Below are 27,929 nucleotides of genomic sequence, written 5' to 3' on the forward strand. Positions count from 1 at the left end.
TGAAAAAAAATCCCTCATTAGGATTCGAACCCACAAAACTATTCACTTATATCCAACTGTTGTCTGCATTTTACCCAACTGAGCTATGTTGCCATATACTTAGTGGATATTTAAAATGAATGAAATACTAATATTTGCTTGTCAAGTAATGTGAAAGCATTATGAATTGTTATTTCATCAGTTATCAGGAATTAGACTCGTCCTCGCGTTTTGGCGGGAATCACGCTATCATTGGGGATTTGTATTATATGTTGAGTTTTGTGTAAATGTTTGTCTCTAGAATTCCAATGAAAATAGTTACTAATACTAATAAACTTTGATTATGTGGCAGTTGACCTCAATACAATCGACACTGTTTATTTTCCAATACAGGTAAATCCAATATTTGCTTTACAATAGATCTATGACGGATTATCTTTGAACACCCCTGAACTAATTGGACTCAACTGCCACATTATCAGAGTTTATTAGTACTTGCCTTTGTTTAAACATTTCTTGAAAGGGAAATCAAGAGTATAACAGTAAACTGCTACATTTCCAAATCGGGAAATTGCATTCCTAATTCGGGAAATGCAGGCTTTGGGCAAAGATTGAGCAAATGTGCTTATTTCAGATGACAAAAATAACAAGACCGTTTAAAGCTGCTCGCCCGCAGAAAGGTTTACGGATTCACAGCACTATATGGTTATGTAGGAAAAAGTAAAGCGTTGCAAACGGTTTATTATTTTTCCAATATAGCCATATAGAGCGGTGAATCCGTAAATCTGTTTTCATAAGCCATTTTCTCAGAACGTTATGTAGATTTTCGCTTATTTTGTTGATCATGCCTTTTCATTTTACATTCTTGTTATAAAAATGTTGCTTTTGTGAAATTGAATATTTTCGACCAAACTGAGGGCGAGCAGCTTTAAAAATATTCTGAACGGTAGAATTTTAGAACAACATTTCTTGTGTACATTGATATTATCATTATCTCTGTAACTTGAATATCCTTATGCACTGATCAATTTTTCTGACCCTATTCAAAAACAGCACTTTTGTTTCCCGAACGGGAAAAAATGTCTTAATATAGTAACAAAAAAGGGGAAGTCCCGATTTCCCGATCGGGAAGTTTCCCCCACTGTGGAACCACCTCATCTGATAAAGCTTTTGCTAGTGAAACATTTTCAGAAGTTTAACCTTTGTTTTGGCAAAAAATAGTCAAGGAAACTTATTTTGATTAAAATAATCTTTGAAACCCTGGACTCATAAAGTTTTTTGAGATCAAGTAATCTGTAATAATACTTATTTCTTCATACTTACACCAATATGTTCTCGATGTGACAACAAGAATATTTGAACTATTTCAAATTCCTGTACCAGATGTTTGATTTTTCATATTTAAAACAAGGAATCCTTTACCACCTGGTAAATTTCCTGTAGAAGTATGTTCAAGCATTTATAGTTGCTGAACCCCTTTATTATGCGCTCCTCCCACCCCACGTGAAGATCGCACTATCCGCGCGTCTGTGTAAATTCTTGTACGGGCTGTAAGCTGTAACTCAGTCATCCATAAAGAGATTTTGAAAGAACTTGGCATAAATGTTCACCATAATGAGTCGATGTGTCATGCACAAGACCCAGACCCCTAGCCCCAAGGTCAAGGTCACACTTAAGAGATCAAAGGTTAACAGGTCTGTTTGCGTGTCCGGTCACTAACTCTGCCATCCATGAAGGGATTTTAAAATAACTTTGCATAAATAGTTACCATAATGAGACAACATGTCATGTACAAGACCCAGACCTTAGCTCAAAGGTCAAGGCCACACTTGAGAGATTAAAAGTTAACATGTTCTATTTCTTGTCCTGTCCATAACTCTGCCATTGATGAAGGGATTTTAAAATTACTTGGGAAAAGTGTTCCCTACATTCAGATGATGTGTCATGCACAAGACCCAGACCCCTAGCTCCTAGGTAAAGGTCACACTTAGAAGTCAAAGGTGTTTCTTGTCTAGTCCATAACTCTGCCATTTATCAAGGGATTTGAAAATGATTTGGCACAAATGTTAACCATATTAAGGAGGTGTGTCACACTTATGACCCATGTCTTTCGGGTCAAGGTCAAGGTCACGAAATGATGTGTCATTTTTTTGCGCAGACAACTGTAGCATTCTTGGGCATGCTTCGAGGGCATTTGTCACCAATAGTGACCATTCTTGTTTAACATGATCTTGTATTTTTTTTTAGCTCACCTGAGGACGAAGTGCTCAAAGGTGAGCATTTGTGATGGCCTTGTGTCCGTCGTCAGTCGTCCGTCCGTCGTCAGTCGTCCGTCGTCAACAATTTGACTGTTAACACTCTAGAGGTCACAATTTTGGCCCAAACTTTATGAAACTTGGTCAGAATGTTACCCTTAATAAAATCTTGGATGAGTTCAATATTGGGTCATTTGGGGTCAAAAACTAGGTCACCAGGTCAAATCAAAGGAAAAGCTTGTTAACACTCTAGAGGTCACAATTTTGGCCCAATCTTAATGAAACTTGGTCAGAATGTTACTCTTAATAAAATCTTGGACGAGTTCGATATTGGGGTCAAAAACTAGGTCACCAGGTCAAATCAAAGGAAAAGCTGGTTAACACTCTAGAGGACACAATTTTGGTCCAATCTTAATGAAACCTGGTCAGAATGTTACTCTCAATAAAATCTTGAGCGATTTTGATATTGGGTCATCTGGGGTCAAAAACTAGGTCACCAGGTCAAATCAAAAGAAAAGCTTGTTAACTCTCTAGAGGTCACAATTTTGACCCAATCTTAATGAAACTTGATCAGAATGTTGCCCTCAATAACATCTTGGACGAGTTTGATATTGGGTTATCTGGGGTCAAAAATTAGGTCACCAGGTCAAATCAAAGTAAAGGCTTGTTAACTCTAGAGGTCACAATTTTGGCCCAATCTTGATGAAGCTTAGTCAGAATGTTACCCTCAATAAAATCTTGGATGAGTTCGATATTGGATCATCTGGGGTCAAAAACTAGGTCACCAGGTCAGATCAAAGGAAAAGCTTGTTAACACTGTAGAGGCCACATTATGACTGTATCTTCATGAAACTTGGTCAGAATGTTAATCTTGATGGTCCCAAGGTCCAGTTTCAATCTGGGTCAGGTAGGGCCAAAAACTAGGTCACCAGGTCAAATCAAAGGAAAAACTAGTTAACACTGTAGAGGCCACATTTATGACCATATCTTAATGAAACTTGGTCAGAATGTTAATCTTGATGATCTATAGGTCAGGTTCAGATCTGGGTCAGTAGGGGTCAAAAACTAGGTCACTATGTCAAATCAAAGGAAAAGCTTGTTAACACTCTAGAGGCCACATTTATGACTGTATCTTCATTAATCTTAGTCAGAATGTTAATCTTGATGATGTTTAGGTCAAGTTCGAATCTGGGTCATGTGGGGTCAAAAACTAGGTCACCAGGTCAAATAAGAGGAAAAACTAGTTAACACTTTAGAGACAACATTTATGACCATATCTTAATGAAACCTGGTCAAAATGTTAATCTTTATGATCTTTAGGTCAATAGGTCAGGTGAGCGATACAGGGCCTTCATGGACCTCTTGTTTCAGAAAGTGCTATAAAAAAGGATTACATGGCTGAGATATTTATTTTAAAAGACTCGAGCAACTGATGCAAGTATAAACAACACTTGCCCTGGGGTATGACTGTGTGGGATGATGAGGAAATGTCAAATTTAACATGTCTTTTTCAGGTTGATAATTAATGGAGTAGAGATACAGCATTAACAATAGTAGAAGCATGTCTTACTCTAGGTATGGAAGCATGTCTTACTCTAAGTATGGACCATCATCTAACAGAGATTCAAAAGGTATTATGTTTAAAAAATTTGGTTTTAGTTGTAAAACAGGTTTCAGTTCAACCTTTGAATTAATGCCTGGTAGTGCAGTTAGATTTAACAGATAGGATTTTGTGTCCACTCTTTAACTCTTGAACTGCATGAAGGATTTCAAAGAAACTTGGCACAAATGTTCACCACACTGAGACGATGTGCAGAGCGCATGTTTCGGATGACTCGATTCAAGGTCAGGGTTACACTTAGGGGTCAAAGGTCATATATTACTTTGCTTTGTGTATATTGCTCTGCATTGCAGTGCTCTTGTTTTTATTTGGAAGAACCATTTTTTAGCTCACCTGAGCACGAAGTACTCAAGGTAAGCTTTTGTGATCGCCCTATGTCCGTCGTGCGTTTGTCGTCCGTCCGTCATTCGTCCGTCTTCAACAATTTGACTGTTAACACTCTAGAGGTCACAATTTTGGTCTAATCTTAATGAAACTTTGTCAGAGTGTTACCCTCAATAAAATCTTGAACGAGTTCGATATCGGGTCATATGGGGTCAAAAACCAGGTCAAATCAGAGAAAAAGCTTGTAAACACTCTAGAGGTCACAATTTTGGCCCAATCTTAATGAAACTTGGTCAGAATGTTACCCTCTATAAAATCTTGGACAAGTTCGATATTGGGTCATCTGGGGTCAAAAAACTAGGTCACCAGGTTAAATCAAAGGAAAAGCTTGTTAACACTCTGGAGGTCACAATTTTGGCTCAATCTTTATGAAACTTGGTCAGAATGTTACCTTCAATAAAATCTTGGATAAGTTTGACATTGGGTTATCTGGGGTCAAAAATTAGGTCACCAGGTCAAATCAAAGGAAAAGCTTGTTTACACTCTAGAGGTCATAATTTCAGCTTAATCTTAATGAAACTTGGTCAGAATGTTACTCTAGTCTCAATAAAATCTTGGACAAATTCGATATTGGGTCATCTGGGGTCAGAAACTAGGTCACCAGGTTAGATCAAAGGAAAAGCTTGTTAACACTCTAGAGGTCACAATTTTGGCCCAATCTTAATGAAATTTGGTCAGAATATTTCTCTCAATAAAATCTTGGACGAATTTGATATTGGGTCATCTGGGATCAAAAGCTAGGTCACCAGGTCAAATCAAAGGAAAAGTTTGTTAACACTCTAGAGGTCACAATTTTGGCCCAATCTTAATGAAACTTGGTCAGAATATTACTCTCAATAAAATCTTGGACGAGTTTGATATTGGGTCATCTGGGGTCAAAAACTAGGTCACCAGATCAAATCAAAGGAAAAGCTTGTTAACAATCTGGAGGTCACAATTTTGGCCCAATCTTGGTCAGAATTTTATCCTCAATAAAATCTTGGACAAGTTCAATATTGGGTCATCGGGGGTCAAAAACTAGGTCACCTGGTCAAATCAAAGGAAAAGCTTTTTAACACTGTAGAGGCCACATTTATGACTGTATCTTCATGAATTTTGGTAAGAATGTTAATCTTGATGGTCTCAAGGTCCAGGTTGAATCTGGGTCATGTACGATTAAAAACTAGGTCACCAGGTCAAATCAAAGGAAAAGCTAGTTAACACTGTAGAGGCCACATTTATGACCATATCTTAATGAAATTTGGTCAGAATGTTGATCTTGATGATCTATAGGTCAAAGTTCCAATCTGGGTCAGGTGGGATCAAAAACTAGGGCATCGGGTTAAAACAAAGGAAAAGCTAGTTAACAGTTTAGAGATCACATTTATGACCATATCTTTATGAAACTTGGTCAGAATGTTAATCTTGATGATCTTTAGGTCAATAGGTCAGGTGAGAGATACAGGGCCTTCATGGCCCTCTTGTTTTTGAATTACTTCTCTTTTATGTTACTATAAATTGCTTATTTTGAAACTTTTTAGCTGACTTGAGCCAAAGGCTCATGGTGAGCTTTTGTGACCGGTCAATGTCCGTCGTTCGTCGTCAATCGTGTCTCGTCCATCGTGTGTCGTGTGTCCGTCAACATTTTCTAAAAAAAATCTTCTTCTTGAAAACCACTGGGCAGAATTACACCAAACTTCACAGGAATGATCCTTGGGTGGTCCCCTTTCAAAATTGTTCAAAGAATTGAATTCCATGCAGAACTCTGGTTGCCATGGCAACCGAAAGGAAAAACTTTAAAAATCTTCTTGTCCAAAACCACAGGGTGTAGGGCTTTGATATCTGGTGTGTAGTATCATCTAGTGGTCCTGTACCAAAATTATTCAAATTATCCCCCTAGGTTCATATGTGGCCCCACTCCGTGGGTCACATGGTTTATATAGACTTATATAGGGAAAACTTTGAAAATCTTCTTGTACAAAACCACATGGCCTAGGGCTTTGATATCCTAGGGCTTTGATATTTGGTATGTAGCATCATCTAGAGGTCTTCAACCAAGATTGTCCAAATTATCCCCCTAGGGTCAAATATGGCCCCGCCCCAGTGGGTCACATGGTTTATATAGACTTATATAGGGAAAACTTTGAAAATCTTGTACAAAACCACATGGCCTAGGGCTTTGATATTTGGTATGTAGCATCATCTAGTGGTCCTGTACCAAGATTATTCAAATTATCCCCCTAGGATCAAATATGGCCCCTCCCCGGGGGTCCCAAGTTTTACATAGACTTATATAGGAAAAAAAGTTTAAAAATCATTTTGTCTGAAACCACAACACTTAGATCTTTGATATTTGGTTTGTAGCATTGTCTTCTGGTCCTCAACCAAATTGTTCAAATTGTACCCCTGGGGTGAAAAGAGGTCCTGCCCTGGGGGTCCCAAGTTTATGTAGACTTATATAGGAAAAAGCTTTAAAAATCTTTTTGTCTGAAACCATACGACCTAGGCTATTGATATTTGGTATGGTGCATTGTCTAGTAGTCCACTACCAAATTTGTTCAAATTATGCCCCTGGGGTTAAAAGAGGCCCCACACTGGGGTTACTTAGTTATTATGTGAGTTATATAGGAAAAATACTTAAAAAAATCATCTGATCCTATTTCCAAGACTGTTTAATTATAATTACCTGATGACCCCAAGTAATATGATGTCACTTGACTGTGACCTTGACCTATTTTCTTTTTTTTAAGATACAGCCTTGAAATTTTGATGACATACACAGTTTTGCACACAAATGGTAAAACTGAATTTCATTGACCATGAATGTGACCTACTGACTTCTTTAATATTTTATCATCAGTTTGACATTTGAAGCATGTAGCTCATATTTAGCTCAGGTGAGCGATCCAGGGTCATCATGACCCTCTTGTTTATTTTGGCTGTAGGGAAAAACTGAGACCACTTTTCTGTGGTACAACATGTATGGTACCTCCCAATTGTTAGATATATTTTTGCGTACCTGTACCTAGTAAGGATTTTTTTGTGGACTTAGAATAATTTTTTGTGAATTTTCTTTTTTTAAATTTTTTTCCTTTGTTGTTCCTGTCCTTTGGGCTTCAACAGTCAGGTTCTTTAAATGTTGCTCCCATCCTCTGATGTAACCCTTCAGGCATAGTGTGACCCTGTCTGTAATGGCCAGCCTAAGGTCCAACATGAAAATCCCTGCATAACAAACTTTTATATAGTGTCCACAAAGAGACACAAATTTGAAAACTAATGGACACTGCAGCATTACAGACAGTACACCATAATTCGTAAACTGAAATAAATCAGTGAATAATACATGGAACAATATAACAAGAGCATATAATTTCACACAGTTATAGTAGATAAACCAAACCCACAAGAGTAACAAACTTATCATCAACTATTATTGACCATTTATATATAAATGAGCCTCAAACATTATGAATGTACAAATACCCCATCTCGCATTTAGTGACCACTTTCCTGTCTGTTTCACCAGAAAAGTTATAACTACAACTAAAAATGGCCCACTACTTTCAACATTGTTATGGATCATCACTTACAGTTCGTTTCTGTAATCATTGTGTTTGTAAACATTAAGGATTGCATTTTGTAACCTTAACTCAGGGTTCCATATTTTAGCGTGTCTTGTATAAGAAAAACATGAACTCAAGCTAAAACAAAACATAATCAAAAAGTAGAAAGGACATTTTGTAAGTAGAGAAATTTTGGTTTGAAAACGTGTAAACACGCATGACCTAGTAATCAAACTGTACCTAAAAAGGAATGTCAAGTTAAATATAAATATCAACAAGATTGGTTTAACTCAGAAATAAAAGACATAATTAAGTTGAAATACAATGCTAAAAATCATCTAAACTTATAGAAAGATATTTATTTTATGCTAACTGGTGAAATACTGAAAAATATCAGTGAGATATTTCTCTTTATCCTGTCACTTGCAGTATTTTCGACCCAGTATCAGGGTGCCGTATATCTTTCTTGATATACCGTCAATTGACACGTGACCAGTGATATACAGTCAGTTGATCATGTGACCTTATGATCGGTATTGTTGTCATAAGAAATTTTGCATTGAAACCATCACCATTGTGTTGGAAATGTCCGAACTAAGAAAATGAGTGGTCAAATAATTAGTTTTTCTTCAAAAACGAAGAAGTTATTGTGATTTTTAATTGTAACCACATTACTGTGTAGGTGATTACGTCATTATATAAGTGACGTCATTAAAATGGTTGTCACACACTTATTTTTGTAAAATAGATTGCCAAATATTGGAAAATGAAGTAATGACAAGATAAATAGAATAATAGGTTAGTGCCTAAGATGGAGAAAGTTTATCTGGCTCGGCTCCGGATGTTATCAGGTTCGCCTTCGGCTCACCCGATAACCTCCTCCACCTTGCCAGATAACTACTGCACTAACCTATTTTTCTTTATATATCACTTGCAGTACCGAACTTCTTCTTTTCCAGATGAAATTATCTCCCTTAAAAGATATTCTTTAATTACCTCCCTTCATTGCTTTTAAAATTATGGGTACCTTATGATTATCCTAATACTCGAGCCATACAATTATAATTATTATGTCTGAAAATTAAAACCTGTATATAGTAGTCACTTGTCTATAGTGGTTTCTAAACTTCTACTGAAATGCATATCAGAAATAAGTAAAAAATGCTTCTTGTTATGAATTTCTGAATTCACAATTTCAAAAGTATTTTTATACACAACAGAATGTGCATAATTTGTTTTCATAAATTCATTACATTTTTAAACAAGTGAAAAAAAGCGAATACAGATTTACATGGTACATTTAATATGTCCATGATCAAATATTATAATTTTACAGCCTTTCAAGACCCAGATCTTTTAAGAACCTTCAAGCTCAACATTCACTGTCTTTTCCTCATATATAGACTTCAACAATGCTTAGTAACAGTTAATCAGTAAAATCCTATATTCAAAAGAGTCATATTTTTCTTTAATGCACTTAATGTTCATAGCAAAAATGTGGCAACCACATTATAAACAAAATTATGCATTATGTCATGGTCAATTACATCCCGGCTCTGGAAGTTATTGAGATGTGTCTTCCTGACTTAAGAGACCAGTATTGGTTTTCACAGGAAATATATGGCTTCCCTTGTATTGGTGCAACACACCAGGCATGTTAAAGAACCAGACTGTCCATTCACAAAGAGCTAGGTTGTTAGCCAGACAGGCCTGTGTCTAATGGATTTCTCTCTCGCTATTCATGACCAGGGCTTTCTCTGTGTGTGTCCCTCTGGTCAGATTACTCTGCGACGGTAGTGGTTGAATGGCACCCTGTGTGGTTGCCCTTTTATGTAAATGTTTATTATGAAAAGGGCATTATGTAACTTTGGTAACTTAATCACATTGGCATAGCGTTGCGTAAATACTAACTGAACATACAAGTCGGTATTATTGTTACATTTAAATACTCCTAAAAGTTACTTCTGAATACTCTATTATGGTGCTGAACTGTTAAAATAGAAAACATTTTTGTTTAATTACAACAAAAAAGAACTTGATGTAAGTTTATTGATTACTTACAGAGGTTTTAGAATAAAAGACAGATGCAGAATGTGATAATGAATGTTTAGATTTGTTAAGAAAAGTTTTAGAACTTTTCAGAAATATTCAGAAGTTTTCAGAAATATTTGGGAAAAAATCATGAAGTCATGAGTATTATGGTATTGAGTCGAGTCCCGGACCGTCACGTGGACTTAAACAGAAGACGCTGTCCTTTTCGGAGGCAGCCTCGTCGGCGGCTACTGAAATATCGACGCCACCGCCGTCACAGGAAACGAGCAGACGCCCCACTCGTGCGACGAAAGATAACGAGGTGATGGCTTTCCTGCGAGACATGAAAACAGAAGTGCGGGCTGACCTAGCCACCATAAACAATAAGGTGGACGATACAAACAATACTGTGAATATGCTCAAAGCGGAAAACGAGCCGCTTAAGCAGGAAAACAAAGACATCAAACATCAGCTTAATAAGCTTGTGTCGAAAATTGACATTCTCGAGGGCCACTCCCATCGGAACAACTTACGCTTCTATGGGATTGCGGGAAATTTGGGCGAAAAATGGGAGGACACTGAGGTAAAGGTTCGAACATTTATAACAGATACTCTTGGGCTTTCTGACATGGGTGATGTAAGCATAGAGAGGGCTCATCGTGTTGGTAGCAAGCAATCTGCCCAATGTCCTATCATTGCTAAGTTTACACATTATAAGGATCATGACACTATTTTGAAAACATCAAAGCAAATATTTGACCGTAATTCACCATATTCAGTGCGTGAGGATTACACAGAACGTGTACAGTTACACAGGCGTGAACTCAGCAAACGATTAGTTGAGGCCAGAAGCAACGGACAATATGCCTCATTGCGTTTTGACAAGCTTATTATTGATAATGATGTGTATAAATACAATGACTTAACTAATTCGGTAGTACGGGTCGGGAGTACTCAATCAGGACAACGCCCACTCAGATTTGGACCACGTGATAGCGGAGCGCATGGTAACGGACCACGTGATCAGTCACATGACCATAATATCATCGAGGACAGCCAATCGGGACTTGTGAGCGACAGCGAAAGTGAAGCAGTAGGCGGGACGGACTAGGATGCAGGTCAAGGCCCTGTAAACATAAACATTATCACATGGAATGTGTGTGGCTTAAGAAAGCTAATTGATGACTCAAACTTTTTAAATTACTTACGATCGTTTGACATTATTGGACTTATTGAAACATGGGGAAATTACAATATGAAATTCGAAAGCTTACTTGATAATTATACATGTTTTGACTTTGTACGAGAAAAATCATTGTACGCATTGCGTAATAGTGGAGGTATACTCTGTGTTTATTAAAAATTCATTCATAAAAGACAATTTCATTACTAGAATATGTCATGATTATCTAGATTGTATTGTTCTTTACATTTAGATCTATGCGGGATATTGTTTTGTATATTGCTTATGTTTCACCAGAGGGGTCACCAGTTTATAATAATAGGGATGAGTTAAATGGCATAAATTATATTGATAATAACATTTTTACACTGCGCCATATGTATCCAGAGGTATATTTGTACTTGGCAGGAGATTTTAATGCACGAACCAGGAATTTATTAGACTATATACCAGATGATAGCATAGAAAACATATTTAATACTGATATTTATAGGTATAATTCTGATTATTTTGAGCACCCACGAAATAATAAGGACTCAGAGTGGATTAACTCATTTGGGAAATCTCTCATTGAATTATGTTGTTCTCATAGTATACATATCCTTAATGGCCGTATGCACGGGGATGTTTTAGGCAATTATACATATTTAACATATAATGGCGCTAGTGTTGTAGATTACCATGTCATTTCGTCTGAACTCTTTTCTTGTATAAGACACTTTAAAGTTGACATGCGAGGAGAGTCTGATCATATGCCTTTATGCTCAAGGTTATCATTTTTCGTAGAGGAATGCTGTAATAATACTACACCAAATTTGCATGATGATAATAATTTTGGTCATGTTGATAAATATAAATGGAATAGCTCTCACATAGATGAATTTTTAACATTGTTTATTAATAACTGCAATACCATGGCGGCTAATATTTTATTTGAAATTGACTTAGATATTAATAGTGCTGTAGATAAGATATTAGGACTTTATCAGAATTCAGCTACAAATATGCGTGTTAAATATAGAAAGGAAGTTAAAACTTCAAAATGTAATTCAAATAACCAGCCCTGGTGGGATCGAACCTGTGACCTCGCGAAACAATTGAAATACGCAGCACTGCGGCGGTTTCGCTGGACTAGTATGATGCTGGACCTTCAAAATTATATAACTCTGCGTAAACAATTTAAAGCAACTTGTTATTTCAAAAAACAAGAGCACCATTGCGCTAAGAGAGACAAATTAATATTGGCTCGAAAAAATCCGAAAGTATTTTGGAAATTGTTAAAAGATAGTCGGCATAGTAATATAAGTAGTACACCGGACGTGGACCCTAAATCGTGGAGGGACTATTTTCGCGGTTTGTTATTTAAGGAAGACCAGCCATATTTGTTGGATTTAGAATGGGGTATAGAAACAGTTAATGAGGAATATGACCAGGTTTTAAACTCTACAATTACGGTAGAGGAAATTACTAAAAGTATTCTAAAATTAAAAAAATGGGAAGGCTCGAGGTACTGATGGGTTCGGGGCTGAGTTTTACAAAAATACTAGGCATATTATTACTCCGCTACTACATTCATTATTTAATAAGATTTTGAGTACTGGTATATTCCCGGAAGTTTGGAGGGATAGTATTATAGTTCCTGTACATAAATCGGGATCTAAAGAAGACCTGTCTAATTATAGGGGAGTTGCTCTTACTAACGTTATGTATAAAATATTTGCGAATATTATATATAATAGATTATATACATGGTCGGAGGAATTTGACAAAATAGATGAGTCGCAGGCTGGTTTCTGCGTCGGATATTCTATGATAGACAACATATTTACTTTGCAAAGTATGGTACAATAATACATAAGTAAGCCAGGCGGGAGATTTTATGTTTTATATGTGGACTTTAAAAAAGCTTTTGATGGCCTGATACACCATAAATTGTTTGCCAGTTTGCATAGAAAGGGGGTGCAGGGTAATCTGTTCAAAATCCTATTATCTATGTACTCAAATTTGCGCGGCGCAGTGAGAGTCGGTGACGGTAAATTATCTCAGCCCTTTCATTGCAATGTTGGGACCAGACAAGGGGACGTAACCAGTACGATAATCTTTAATTTATACATTAATGAGTTATCCTCCTTCTTGAGATCAAAAGGTCATCGGGGTATCTTTATAACGGAACAAATTGCGGACATTGTATGTATACTTTTCGCGGATGACGTCACGAACTGTGCAGACACAGCGGTCGAACTTCAATTACAACTAAATTCAATAGCGCAATTTTGAGAAGACACCGGTATTACTATAAACCAGCAAAAAACGGAAATAATTGTTTTCAGAACGGAGGACCGCTTCGAACATATGAAAAATGGTTTTATAATAATAGTCCAGTGAATGTTACTTCGATGTATAAATTTATGGCAGGGCACTCGTTTGACCATTTTTGGGGCCGAATATGGGCCCCATTCCCCTCATAAAATAGTATGTTTTTTTCCCCTTTCTCAGAAGAAAATTCCCCTGATAAAAGATTGTTTGACACAACTAGATATGAACTCTGTTTCAAGTTATATTAAAGTGCCTCTAAGGAAGGTTACTGCTGCAATATAGGTTCATTAGTTAGAACTGCTTGAAAACAGTATTAATAAGTGTGAAAAGTAGTAACATGTATATAGCTAAAAACTTCCCCTTTTGTCTTGAAACGATGAAAAATTCCCCTTCTTGAGGGTATGGGTACCTGTCCCCAAAAGTTGTCTAGTGCCCTGTATGGGGTTGATTTTCACGCCAAAATTAGCTTGGTCTAAAGCGCAATCAAAGCTTGCTGCACAGGCTCGTAAGTCTATTTATGCTATAAAGGCTTATCAGAAATCTTTTGGTGCATTCTCACATAATGAATATTTTAAGCTGTTCAATTCAATGGTTAAACCCATACTTACTTATGGGGCTGAAATATATGGAACAGAAGTATGTCACATATTGGAGCAGGTTCAAATTCAATATTGTAAGCAGTTTTTGGGAGTTAATAATTACGTAAATGATAGTGTTGCCCTTGGTGAATGTGGCAGATTACCTTTGTGCATTGATCATCATGTAAAATGTATTAAGTACTGGTGTAAATTACTTGCCATGTCTGACGCACGATATCCCAAAAATTGTTATATTATGTTGAAAAGGCACGATGAAATAGGAAGACAGAATTGGGCTAGCGCTGTCAAAAATTTGTTGTATCGCTATGGCTTTGGTTTTGTATGGCTAAGTCAAGAGGTCGGTGATGTTAGCAATTTTATTTGTGTCTTTAAACAAAGATTAATTGACTGTATGAATCAAATGTGGCATGATAATATTCATGGCTCGACTCGTTGTGATACATACAAACATTTTAAAACTTGTTTAAATCCCGAAAGGTATTTGTGCTTGAACTTACCATTTTATGTTAGAAAATCGCTTGCAAGATTTAGATGTTCTAGCCATAAATTTGCTATTGAGACTGGTCGCCATTTTGCAATTCCAAGAGAAGATCGAATATGTAGATACTGTTTCATTAATTTTGATATTGAATGCATAGAAGATGAATTCCACGTATTTTTTAAATGTTACAAATATAGGCAAGAAAGACAAATTTTTATATATTCCTGGTATGCTGGTGGAAATGAATTCCCTCATTTTATTAATCTCATGCAATCTTCAAATGATGATAGAATTAAATACATTGCTTTTTATGTTAACGCTATTATGAAGCTAAAGGATAATGAATAGTTACATTTCTATGCACAACTCATATCATTATATTTGTTTTATTGTAATATTGTATTATGGGCCGGAGGCCTTTATTTACAAAATAAACTTTGTTCTTGTTCTTGTTTGTTCTTGTAAGTGATGATTAATCACATTGTCTATGTTGTAAGCTGCAGCAAATTCCCCACCCTTTTTCTAAAAAAAAATGGCCACCTGGTAAGCTTTATTTTAGTTTTAAGGTGGATTTGTTTCAGTGATACATGTAGATAGCAGCACAGTTTATACAGTCAGCCTTGGATGCAAACTGCTCTATGATGCAGTCATTTGCAAACCTACAAGAGGTTGGCAGTGGTAGTTGCATTTTCATTTGTTAGTTTTAACAAATGTTTAGGCAGGTCAAATTCAAAGATGAATGATAATAATGAAACCAAGAATTTAGCTAAGTTACTTGGTAGTTTGATGTGGCAGTAATCAATGAACATTAACAATAAGGGTAACTGTGGGCTTTCAGCCAGTCCAAATTGGTTCAAAATTTTGCCAGTTCAAATAAACATTTTTAGCTCACCTGAGCATGAAGTGCTCAAAGGTGAGCTTTTGTGATCGCCCTGTGTCCGTTGTCCGTCATCAACAATTTGACTGTTAACACTCTAGAGGTCACAATTTTGGCCCAATCTTAATGAAACTTGGTCAGAATGTTACCCTCAATAAAATCTTGGACGAGTTTGATATTGGGTCATCTGGGGTCAAAAACTAGGTCACCAGGTCAGATCAAAGGAAAAGCTTGTTAACACTCTAGAGGTCGCAATTTTGGCCCAATCTTAATGAAACTTGATCAGAGTATTATCCTCAATAAAGTCTTGGATGATTTCAATATTGGGTCATCTGGGGTCAAAAACTAGGTCACCAGGTCAAATCAAAGGAAAAGCTTGTTAACACTGTAGAGGCCGCATTTATGACTGTATCTTCATGAAACTTGGTCAGAATGTTAATTTTGATGATCTTAAGGTTCAGTTTGAATCTGGGTCATGTAGGATTAAAAACTAGGTCACCTGGTCAAATCAAAAGAAAAGCTAGTTTACACTGTAGAGGCCACATTTATAACTATATCATAATGAAACTTGGTCAGAATGTTAATCTTGATGATCTGTAGCTCGAATTCAAATCTGGGTTAGGTTGGGTCAAAAACTAGGTCAGCAAGCCAAATCAAAGGAAAAGCTAGTTAACACTATAGAGGCCACATTTATGACCATATCTTAATGAAACTTGGTCAGAATGTTAATCTTGATGATCTTTAGGTCAAGTTTAAATCTGGGTCAGGTGGGATAAAAAACTAGGTCACTAGGTCAAATCAAAGGAAAAGCTTGTTAACACTCTAGAGGCCATATTTAAGACTGTATCTTCATGAAACTTAGTCAGAATGTTAAACTTGACAAGTTTGAATCTGGGTCATGTCGGGTCAAAAACTAGGTCAGCGGGTCAGATCAAAGGAAAAGCTAGTTAACACTATAGAGGCCACATTTATGAACATATCTTAATGAAACTTGGTCAGAATGTTAATCTTGATGATCTTTATGTCAAGTTTAAATCTGGGTCAGGTGGGATAAAAAACTAGGTCAGCAGGTCAAATCAAAGGAAAATCATCCAGAGGCCACATTTAAGACTGTATCTTCATGAAACTTAGTCAGAATGTTAAACTTAATGATCTTTAGGTAAAGTTCGAATCTGGGTCATGTCGGGTCAAAAACTAGGTCACGGGGTCAAATCAAAGGAAAAGCTAGTTAACACTTCAGAGGCCACATTTATGACCATATCTTAATGAAACTTGGTCAGAATGTTAATCTTGATGATCTTTAGGTCAATAGGTCAGGTTAGCGATACAGGGCCTTCATGGCCCTCTTGTTTTTATATCTTATATCTTAGCTTTTCTGAATATTTCAGAAAATATGGCTGAATATTTCTGAATTTGTGGCTTAAATATTAAATTGAACATTTTGTCAACCTAATTAAGCCTATACATAAGTTAAAAACTTTGGGTAAGTGTTGCATGTAAGCAGATTTCTCAAAAAGTACAAAGCTTCACACATGTCGCATAAATGCATTATAAGTCGAGTCTTAAATTGTGTTTGATTTAGCTTCCATATTCTGATAATTTCTGAACTGATGTCTGAGATTTTCTGAATGTCTGAATATTTCTGTTTTGATTCTTGAGATTTTCTAATTGTGAAAGAACTGATGTCTGAATATGTCTGAAGTTTTCTGAATTATGTCTTAATTTTTCTGAATTATGTTGAATTTATTTCTGAACATTTATGAATTGACATCTGATTTTTTTTTTTATTGTACCAATTCAAGCAGGTATTCATAAATTAGCAACAAAGGTACTTTCTGACAAATTAGAAATGTTCAGCAATCATTCAGATTACAATTCAGAAATATTTTGATTGTTTTTCATGAGGGTAGCATCCTTGCAAGGTCCTCTCTCTATAGATAAAAATAGAAAACTTCTTCTCATGAACAGCTTGATGGATCTTCATTCAAGCTGGTCTGTTGCATTATTATGAGGACTTCTCCAAATTTTGTTAAAATGGGGTTAGGGATCTTCATTAAGCTATGCAAAGAAGTAAAAATACACAGAATGGCAACTGGCTGTAATCTCGCGTGATCTTGTGTCAGAGCGTGAATCGGCGTTATCTTAGTAAAGACAAACATCGGCGAGCACGGAGTTACAATTTGTACATTTAAAACTACATTTAAAATACATGTTAGCTTCTAAAACAACATTAGTTTAATGTGAAATAGTCTTAAGACACAAAGTACACGTTTCTTGCCATCAAAAGAAGCGTGGTCATACGGTGATAATTATTTTACTGATGAATAATTGCTTTCGCATACAAAATGGCGCGTGGAGAAAGCGCCACTTCCGGTAAAAGAGATCTCATACCGTTATCACGGGATGTTGGCGAGATTTGCTTTATACGCCTTTCAAGTTGCTGATCTATTTATTTTTATAGCTCTTTGAGCTATGTAGCATCAATGTTAAAGTCTGATCTGGGCCTCTTTTAGGGGCTACTGGGACTAAAAGGAGATATACCTTAAACAAACTTCACATTAGCTGCATAATGGATCTTTATCATACTTGTTCTGTACGATCATCACAAGGTATTTTCCAATACTTGTATTTGTTAAAATACACTTTAACATTTATCCCTTTTTGGGGCCACTAGAGTTGAAATAGAAATATTTTTAAACATTGAAGTGCTTGATGAGTTTTCATCAATTTTTGCATGTAGCATACTGATATGGCCTTCTCCCAATTTTGTACAGATTTGGTGCAATTTTCCAATTAGTGGGTTTGTTTCCTTTTAAGAGTCACTAGAGATGAAAATAGAAATACCTTTAAATGACTTCTTTTCATGATGAACTGTTTGATTGATCTTCATCAAACTTGGTCTATAGCATCATTATAATGTCTTTTAGGGAGTTTGTTCAAGTTCGGGCACTTGGCTCATTTTTGGCTCCTGTGAGGTGCAGTTAGAGGTAAAAATAGAAATACATTAAAATATATTAAAAAAAATTTCTTCTCATGAATTGCTTGACAGATCTTCATCAAGTTTGGTCTGTAGCATCATTTATATTCAAATGGGGGAAGTGGAGGAAAGGTGGGGTGGGGGGGGGGTGGTGTTTAGCCCCTTTCAGAGGCTGCTTTAGATAAAGATAGAAACATTTAAACAACTTCTTTTCACGAATTACTTGATGGATCCTCATCAAACTTGGTCTGTAGCACTTTTATAAAGTCATCTGATATATTTGTTCAAAGGGGGGCCCTCTGTCGCTAGATAGAGAAATAGAAATACCTTTAAATGACAGTTAAATGGATTTTCACCCAACTTGGTCTGTAGTATCATTACAAGGTCCTCTCCCAAACTGGTTACAAATCCTTTAAGTGGCCATAAGAGCTAAATATAGAATTACCTTGAAACTACTACTCTTGAACCATGAGATGCGTCTTCATCAAACTAATGGCTTGTAGTTTCAGTATAAGGTCTTCTGCCAACTTTATGCAGGTGGTGGTACTTGGCCCCTTTTAGAGGAAAAGATAGTTTTAGGCTTGAGGTAAAAATACAACCAGTTTAAAGAGACTTTCCAAAAAACCTTCAGCCTTCTTTGTTAATTTTAAAGACTGAAGAACCATAATAATAGTTGAATTGGTTTTTATTGTGCCCTCCCTACCCTTGAGTGGTGGGGGCATATAGATTTGGTCTTGTCCATGTTTCCCTCCTTACGTGCGTCCGTCCGTCCGAAGTTCGTGACGCGCCTAGCTCAAAAAGTATTCGATGTAAATTGATGAAACCTTGCATGAGTCTTTATCATGATATGAACTTGTGCACCTCTTATTTTTCGTCTGGCTCCTGCCCCCTGTTTTCAGAGTTATGGCCCCCAAAATAGTCAAAAATGCACATTTTCACCTTGTGACACACCTAGCTCAAAAAGTATTTGATATAGATTCATGAAACCTTGCATGAGTCTTAATCATGATATGAACTTGCGTACCTCCTATTTTTCATCTGGCTCTGCCCCCTATTTTAAGAGTAATGGCCCCTGAAATAGTCAAAAATGCACATTTTCACCTTGTGACAGGCCTAGTTCAAGAAGTATTTAATACAGATTCATGAAACCTTGCATGAGTCTTAATCATGATATGAACTTGTGCACCTTCTATTTTTCATCTGGCTCTGCTCCCTATTTTCAGAGTTAAGGCCCCTGAAATAGTCAAAAATGCACATTTTCACCTTGCGACATGCCTGGCTCAAAAAGTATTTGATATAGATTCATGAAACATTGCACGAGTCTTAATCATGATATGAACTTGCGCACCTCCTATTTTTCAATTGGGTCCGTCTCCTATTTTTAGAATTATGGCCCCTGAAATAGTAAAAAATGCACATTTTCACCTTGTGACACACCTACCTCAAAAAGTATTGAATATAAATGGTTGAAAACTTGTATAAATCTTTATCATGATATAAACTTGCACACCTCTAATTTTTTGGCTGGCTCCACCCCCTATTTTTAAAGTTATTTACCTGAAATATTAAAAAAAAATGCACTTTTTCACCTAATTATGTGCCTAGCTCAAGAAGTATTAGATGTAAATTCAGGAAACCTTGCTGGAGTCTTTAACGTGATGTGACCTTGTACACTTAGCATTTTTCTTGAGATTCTTAGCTCTTATTACAGAGTTATGGCCGTTGAAATAGCCAAAATAGTGGATTTTTTGTTTGTGATGCTCATAGCTCAAAAAGTATAGGGCCTAGAATAATGAATCCTTTTCATAAAATGTTTGTTGAGGCTATACCCCATTAAGACTACAAACATTTGAATTATTGCTCCTTATTTGTGACAAATGTACCAGTGGGAGGGCTCATCCTGTGTCCTACAGACACATTCTAGTTGTTATTAACTTCTACTTCCTCTATGGTCTTCTTCCAAAGTTACATGCTCTCTGGCCTGTTTAAGCTCTGAAATTCAGGTAAGTGGTCTAGTGCCATCATGCTCATAGCCAATCTAAATAAAAACTTTCATTTCTGAGTTACAGATCAAACTTCCCTTTTTGGGTATTGCTCATGTTATTTTCAGCCAAACAGAGTAATACTGATGGTGAAGGAAACATTTACTTATGAAGTGAAACAGGAAGTTTGAGAACTGTTATGTTTATGTTGGTAGAGTGATTTCTTTTATTGATGCATGCTTGCAAGTACTTGAGTTTTCATCTTATAATTATATTTATTTTCTGTAGGTCAAAGTGGGGGTGGTGCAAACAAAATGGCCAGTGGACCTGTTGCAGTTAATAAAGAAAAGGTAACTGAATTCTAATGCTAATGGTACTGTGTGTTTTATTTAGTAATATCAATTTAGTTTTTAGCCCACCTGAGCAATGGTCATGTTGAGCTAATTGTGATTACCCTGTGTCCGTCGTCTGTCGAGCATGCGTCCTTGTGTTTGTATTTCCGCGTATCCTTGGCAACTGTTACGGGTACTGCAACGGCATCAGCCAACAAATTTTCTTAAATTATACATTATTTGACGAGAATGGTGATGTAAAAATCATTGTTTTACATCGATAAATATTTGAAAAATGGAAAGAAAATCGCCGTTTTTGACTAAAAATTGACGTTCAGTTTCGCAACATTTTTTGGCTTTAAATCAGCATATTACAAAATCCCTGAATTAAATTTTTGATTTTTTTTCAATAAACGGTTTTTAAAATGTATACAGAGTCCAAATGACAAATAAAACCGGGGTGTCACCGACTTAGTTTTTTCTGTACATGTGATTTTATTTCCCCCATCCCCATGCGTCGAGTTTGAACATGGGTCATCTAGGGTCAAAAACTAGGTCACTGGGTCAAATTAAAGAAAAATCTTATGTATGCGATAGAGACTGTATTTTTCAATTGATTTTTATGAAATTTGGTCAGGATGATTGCCTTAATGAAATCTAGGTCAAGTTTGAATATGGGTCATCTGAGGTCAAAAACTAGGTCACTTGGTCAAATCAAAGAAAAAACTTGTGTATGTGATAGAGGCTGTATTTTTCAATTGATCTTCATGAATTTTGGTCAGAATGATTGCCTTGATAAAATCTAGATTGAGTTTGAACATGGGGTCATCTAGGGTCAAAAACTAGGTCACTAGGTCATATCTAAGAAAATGCTTGTTTAATCTCAAGAGACCAATTTTTGGTCCAATCTTAATGAAAATTGGTCAGAATATTTGTTTCCATGAAGTCACTAGGTCAAACATGTTTTACACTGTTATGGTGTGTTTCTTAGGTGAGCGACCTGGGGTCATCTTGGCCCTCTTGTTTTTATTTGACAGATCTCTTTTTTGTTCACTTACAATAATTTTTTTTTAATTACTTCCCTTTTATGTTACTATAAATAGCTTATTTTGAAACTTTTTATTATTGGCCCTAGGGAAAAACCGAGACCACTTTTCTGTGGTACAACATGGATGGTACCTCTAATTTTTAGGTGTATTTTTATGTACCTGTACCTGATAAGGATTTTTTTTTTTGTGGACTTTGAATAATTTTTTTTGTGGACTTAGATTTGTTTTTTGAAGTTTTCCTTTTGTTGTTTCACTCCTTTGGGCTACAACAGTCATGTTCTTTAAATTTTGCTTCCATTCTATGATGTAATCCTTCGGGCGTATATTGCCCCACTTGGCGGAGCTTTTGTTAGCTTTTGTGATGGCTCGATGTCCGGCATCCATTGCCTGTCTGTCATCTGTCTGTTGTCTGTCTGTCTGTCATCTGACAACATTAAGCTTGTGTATACGATAGAGGCTGTATTTTTCAATTGATCTTCATGAAATTTGGTCAGAATGCCTTGTTGAAATCTCGGTCAAGTCTGAATATGGGTTGTCTAGGGTCAAAAAGTAGGTCACTAGGTCAAATCAAAGGACCTGGTGTATGCAATAGAGTCTGTATTTTTCAATTGATCTTCATGAAATTTGGTCAGAATGATTGCCTTGATAAAATCTAGGTCAAGTTTGAATATGGGTCATCTGGAATTAAAAAGTAGGTCACTATGCCAGTTCAAAGAAAACCATTATTTATGCAATAGAGACTGTATTTTTCAATTGATCTTCATGAAATATGGTCAGAATGATTGCCTTGTTGAAATCTAGGTCAAGTTTGAATATTGGTCATTGGGGTCCGAAACTAGGTCACAGGGTCAAACCAAAGAAAAACGTTGTGTTTGCGATAGAAGCTGTGATTTTCAATTGATCTTCATAAAATTTGGTCAGAATGATTGTCTGGATTAAATCTAGGTTGAGTTCGAATATGGGTCATCTGGTATTAAAAAGTAGGTCACTAGGTAAAATCAAAGAAAAACCTTGTATATGTGATAGAGGCTGTATTTTTCAATTGATCTTCATGAAGTTTGGTCAGAATGATGCCTTGATGAAATCTGAGCCAAGTTTGAAAATGGGTCATCTAGGGTCAAAAACTAGTGTGTTTCTCAGATGAGCGACCTAGGTCCATCTCTTGTTATGTCTCCCACCACACAGTTCCCCATGATGAGATGATGTGTCATGCGCAAAACCTGGACCCCTAGCTTAAAGGTCAAGGACACAATTGGAGGTCAAAGGTCAACAGGGCTTTTTTCCTGTCCGGTCCATAACTCTCCCATCCATGAAGGGATTTTAATATTACTTGGCACAAATGTACCTCATAATAAGACGATGTGTCGTGCACAACTTTCAGACCCCTAGCTCGAAGATAAAGGTCACACTTAGCAGTCAACTGTTAACATAGCATGAACAGGGTCTGTTTCGTGTCCGGTCCATAACTCTGACATTCATTAAGGGATTTTAATATCACTTGGCACAAGTGTTCCCCATGATGAGGTGACATGTCATGTGCAAATCCTGGACCCCTTGCTCAAAGGTCAAGGTCACAATTTGGGGTCAAAGGTCATCAGGGTTTTTTTCCTGTCCCGTCCATAACTCTGCCATCCATGAAGGGATTTTAATATTACTTGGCACAAATGTTCGCCATGATGAGACAACATGTCATGCACAAAGCTCAGACCCTTAGCTCAAAGGTCAAGGTCACAATTGGAGGTCAAAGGTCAATAAGGTTTTTTTCCTGTCCGATCCAGAACTCTGTCATCCATCAAGGGATTACAATATTACTTGGCATAAATGTTCCCCATGATGAGAAGACATGTCATGCGCAACACCCAGTACCCTAGCTTAAAGGTCAAGGTCACACTTTGAGATCAGTGGTCAATAGGATTTTTTTCCTGTCCGGTCTATAACTTTGGCATGCAAAACGGGATTTAGATATCATTTGGCACAAATATTTCCCTGGATGAGACAAGATGTCATGTGCAAAACCCAGGCCCAAGGTCTAATGTCAAGGTCACACTTAGAGACCAAAGGTCAGACACAAGAATGACTTTGTCTGGAGCATTTCTTCTTCATGCATGGAGGGATTGTGATGTTACTTGGCACAAATGTTCACCAACATAAGACGGATTTTTTTTGTATTTTTTTTTTAGGATTAGTTTCCCTTTGTTGTTAATATAAATAACTTATATGATAACTTTTTTATAATCGACCAAACCAATTCAATATGAAAATAACTGTGGGTTTTTATATATGCACATTTTAATCCAAGTGTGTTGTTATAACATATTGTATATCGTCACCTCAACGCAAGAAGTGGATAACTCCATTGACTTAAAGAAGGACTTATTCACTTTTTGCGCTAAGGTGACGATATATAGTACAATATTGTTTATACATCATTGACAGATATCAGTTCATTATGTTATACTGCAGTAGAGAAAATTAGGTGCCTTCCAGTAGATGACTTTGTATTGCATGGCAATACTTCATTCACTTGTTTTAACCAAACTTGCACAAAACTTGTATCACCATAAGATCTTGGTTTCTTTTTTGAACTGGCCAGATCCCATTATGGGTTCCAGAGTTACGGCCCCTGAAAGGGCCAAAATTAGCTATTTTGACCTTGTCTGCACAATAGCAGCTTTATTTATGATTTGATTTTTAAACTTGCACACAACTTGTATCACCATAAGAATTTGATACCTTTTTATAAGCCCAAAGGGATGTAATATGTTATCGCCTCGGTGTCCGTCTGTCTGTCTGTCTGTTGGTTAGCAATTTCCCTTCCGCTCTGTAACGCTTGAACCCCTTGAAGGATTTCAAAGAAACCTGACACAAATGTTCACCTCATCGAAACGACATGTGGAGCACATGTTTCCGATGGCTCACTTCAAGGTCAAGGTCACACTTACGGGTTAAAGGTCATATGAATTTGTTTTGTGTATATATTGCTCTGCATTTGCATTGCATTGCAGTTCTCTTGGTTTTATTTGGCAGATCATTCTTTTGTTCACTTACTATAATTTGTTTTAATTACTTCCCTTTTTGTGTCCCCCATGAGTAGTGGGGGCCATATAGATTTGGCCTTGTCCCTGGGTCAGTCCGTCCGTCCGTCCGGAGTTCGTGACGTGCCTAGCTCAAAAAGTATTTCATATAAATTGATGAAACCTTGCATGTGTCTTTATCATGATATGAACTTGCCCACCTCCTATTTTTCTTTTGGCTCCGCCCCCTATTTTTAGAGTTATGGCCCCTGAAATAGTCAAAAATGCACATTTTCACATTGTGACATGCCTAGCTCAAAAAGTATTCGATATAGATTCATGAAACCTTGCATGAGTCTTAATCATGATATGAACCTGTGCACCTCCTATTTTTTGTCTGGCCCTGCCTGCTATTTTCAGAGTTATGGCCCCTGAAATAGTCAAAAATGCACATTTTCACCTTGTGACATGCCTAGCTCAAAATGTATTGCATATAAATTGATAAAACCTTGAGTCTTTGTCATGAAATGAACCTGTGCACCTCCTATTTTTAGTCTAGTTCCGCTTCCTATTTTCACAGTTATGGCCCCTGAAATAGTCAAAAATGCACATTTTCACCTAGCTCAAAAAGTATTTAATATAAATGGTTGAAAACTTGCATAAGTCTTTATCATGATATAAACTTGTACACCTGTTATTTTTTGGCTGGCTCCACCCCATATTTTTAGCCCACCATCATCAGATGGTGGGCTATTCCAATCACTCTGCGTCCGTGGTCCGTCGTCCTTCAGTCCGTCCGTCCGTCCTTCCGTTAACAATTTCTCGTTATCGCATCTCCTCAGAAACTACCAGGGGGATTTTGACCAAACTTTGTCAGAATGATGTATTGGTACCCTAGTTTTGTCCCCCTGAAAATCAGACTGGTTCAACAATTTTTTATTAAGTTATGGCCCTTTGTTTATTTCTATAATTTACATAGATTTATATAAGGAAAAACTTTGAAAATCTTCTTGCCCAAAACCACAGAGCCTAGGGCTTTGATATTTGGTATGAAGCATCATCTAGTGGTCCTCTACCAAGATGATTCAAATGATTTCCCTGGGGTCTAATATGGCCCCGCCCCGGGGGTCACATGGTTTATATAGACTTATATAGGGAAAAACTTTGAAAAACCTCCTGTACAAAACCACAGGGCCTAGGGCTTTGATATTTTGTATGTGACATCATCTAGTGGTCTTCTACTAAGATTGTTTAAATTATCCCCCTAGGGTCAAATATGGCCCCGCCCCGGGGGTCACATGGTTTACATAGACTTATATAGGGAAAAACTTTGAAAATCTTCTTGTCCAAACCACAAAGCCTAGGGCTTTGATATTTGTACTGTAGCATCATCTAGTGGTTCTCTACCAAGTTTGTTCAAATTATCCCCCTAGGGTCAAATATGGCCCCGCCCTGGGGGTCACATGGTTCATATAGACTTATATAGGGAAAAGCTTTTAAAAACTTCTTGTCAATAACCTACAACATTCAGATTTGGACCACATGTATGGTTTTGAGTGGCAAGATGAACCTTGACATGAGTTGACCTTGATTTTGACCTAGTGACCTACTTTCACATTTCTGTAGCTACAACCTTCAATTTTGGACCACATGCATAGTTTTGTGCACTGAAATAAACTTTGACCTTGACATTGACCTAGTGACCTACTTTTACATTTTTGAAGGTACAGGCTTCAAATTTGGACCACATGCATAGTTTCATGTTCCAAAATGAAATTTGACCTTGATTTTGACCCAGTGACCTACTTTCACATTTCTCAAGCTACAGCCTTCAAATTTGGACCACATGCATGGTTTTATGTACCAAATCAAACTTTGACCATTACATTGACCTAGTGACCTACTTTCACATTTTTGAAGGTACAGGCTTTAAATTTGGACCACATGGATACTTCTGTATTCCGAAATTAAATTTGACCTTGATTTTGACCTAGTGACCTACTTTCACATTTCTCAAGCTACAGCCTTCAAATTTGGACCACATGCATGTTTTTGTGTACCGAAACAAACTTTGACCTTTACATTGACCTAGTGACCTACTTTCACATTTTTTAAGGTACAGGCTTCAAATTTGGACCACATGCATAGTTTTGTATTCTGAAATAAAATTTGACATTGATTTTGACCTAGTGACCTACTTTCACATTTCTCAAGCTACAGCCTTCAAATTTGGACCGCTTGCATAGTTTTGTGTACCAAAATGAACTTTGACCTTAAGATTGACCTAGTGACCTACTTTCACATTTCTGCAGCTACAGCCTTCAAATTTAGACCACATGCATAGGATTGTGTACCGAAACAAACTTTGACCTTGACATTGACCTAGTGACCTACTTTCACATTTTTGAAGGTACAGGCTTCAAATTTGGACCACATGCATAGATTTGTGTTCTGAAGTGAAATTTGACCTTGATTTTGACCTAGTGACCTACTTTCACATTTCTCAAGCTACAGCCTTCAAATTTGGACCACATGCATAGTTTTGTGTACCGAAACAAACTTTGACCTTTACATTGACTTAGTGACCTACTTTCACATTTTTTAAGGTACAGGCTTCAAATTTGGACCACATGCATAGTTTTGTGCACTGAAATAAACTTTGACCTTGACATTGACCTAGTGACTTACTTTTACATTTTTGAAGGTACAGGCTTCAAATTTGGACCACATGCATAGTTTCATGTTCCGAAATGAAATTTGACCTTGATTTTGACCCAGTGACCTACTTTCACATTTCTCAAGCTACAGCCTTCAAATTTGGACCACATGCATGGTTTTATGTACCGAATCAAACTTTGACCATTACATTGACCTAGTGACCTACTTTCACATTTTTGAAAGTACAGGCTTCAAATTTGGACCACATGCATACTTCTGTATTCCGAAATAAAATTTGACCTTGATTTTGACCTAATGACCTACTTTCACATTTCTCAAGCTACAGCCTTCAAATTTGGACCACATGCATGGTTTTGTGTACCGAAACAAACTTTGACCTTTACATTGACCTAGTGACCTACTTTCACATTTTTTAAGGTACAGGCTTCAAATTTGGACCACTGTCCGTCCGTCAGTCGTCCGTCGTCAGTCGTCCGTCGTCAACAATTTGACCGTTAACACTCTAGAGGTCACAATTTTGGCCCGATCTTAATGAAACTTAGTAAGAATGTTACCCTTAATAAAATCTTGGATGAGTTCGATATTGGGTCATCTTGGGTCAAAAACTAGGTCACCAGGTCAGATCAAA

General features: G+C 36.8%; 1 protein-coding gene across 1 annotated transcript in view; it reads left to right on the plus strand.

Moving 5' to 3' along the window:
- The window catches only part of LOC128559646 (uncharacterized), a 196,527-nt gene that overhangs the window by 49,530 nt on the left and 119,068 nt on the right, over positions 1–27,929 (plus strand). Inside the window, exons 2-3 of the mRNA XM_053551956.1 lie at positions 3,749–3,865; positions 20,516–20,577. Of these exons, the coding sequence (XP_053407931.1) occupies positions 3,796–3,865; positions 20,516–20,577 (132 nt within the window). The 5' untranslated portion in view covers positions 3,749–3,795. The remainder of the gene's footprint in view (positions 1–3,748; positions 3,866–20,515; positions 20,578–27,929) is intronic.

This window comes from Mercenaria mercenaria, chromosome 9 (genome assembly GCF_021730395.1).
Source record: "Mercenaria mercenaria strain notata chromosome 9, MADL_Memer_1, whole genome shotgun sequence".
NCBI classification, from domain to species: domain Eukaryota; kingdom Metazoa; phylum Mollusca; class Bivalvia; order Venerida; family Veneridae; genus Mercenaria; species Mercenaria mercenaria.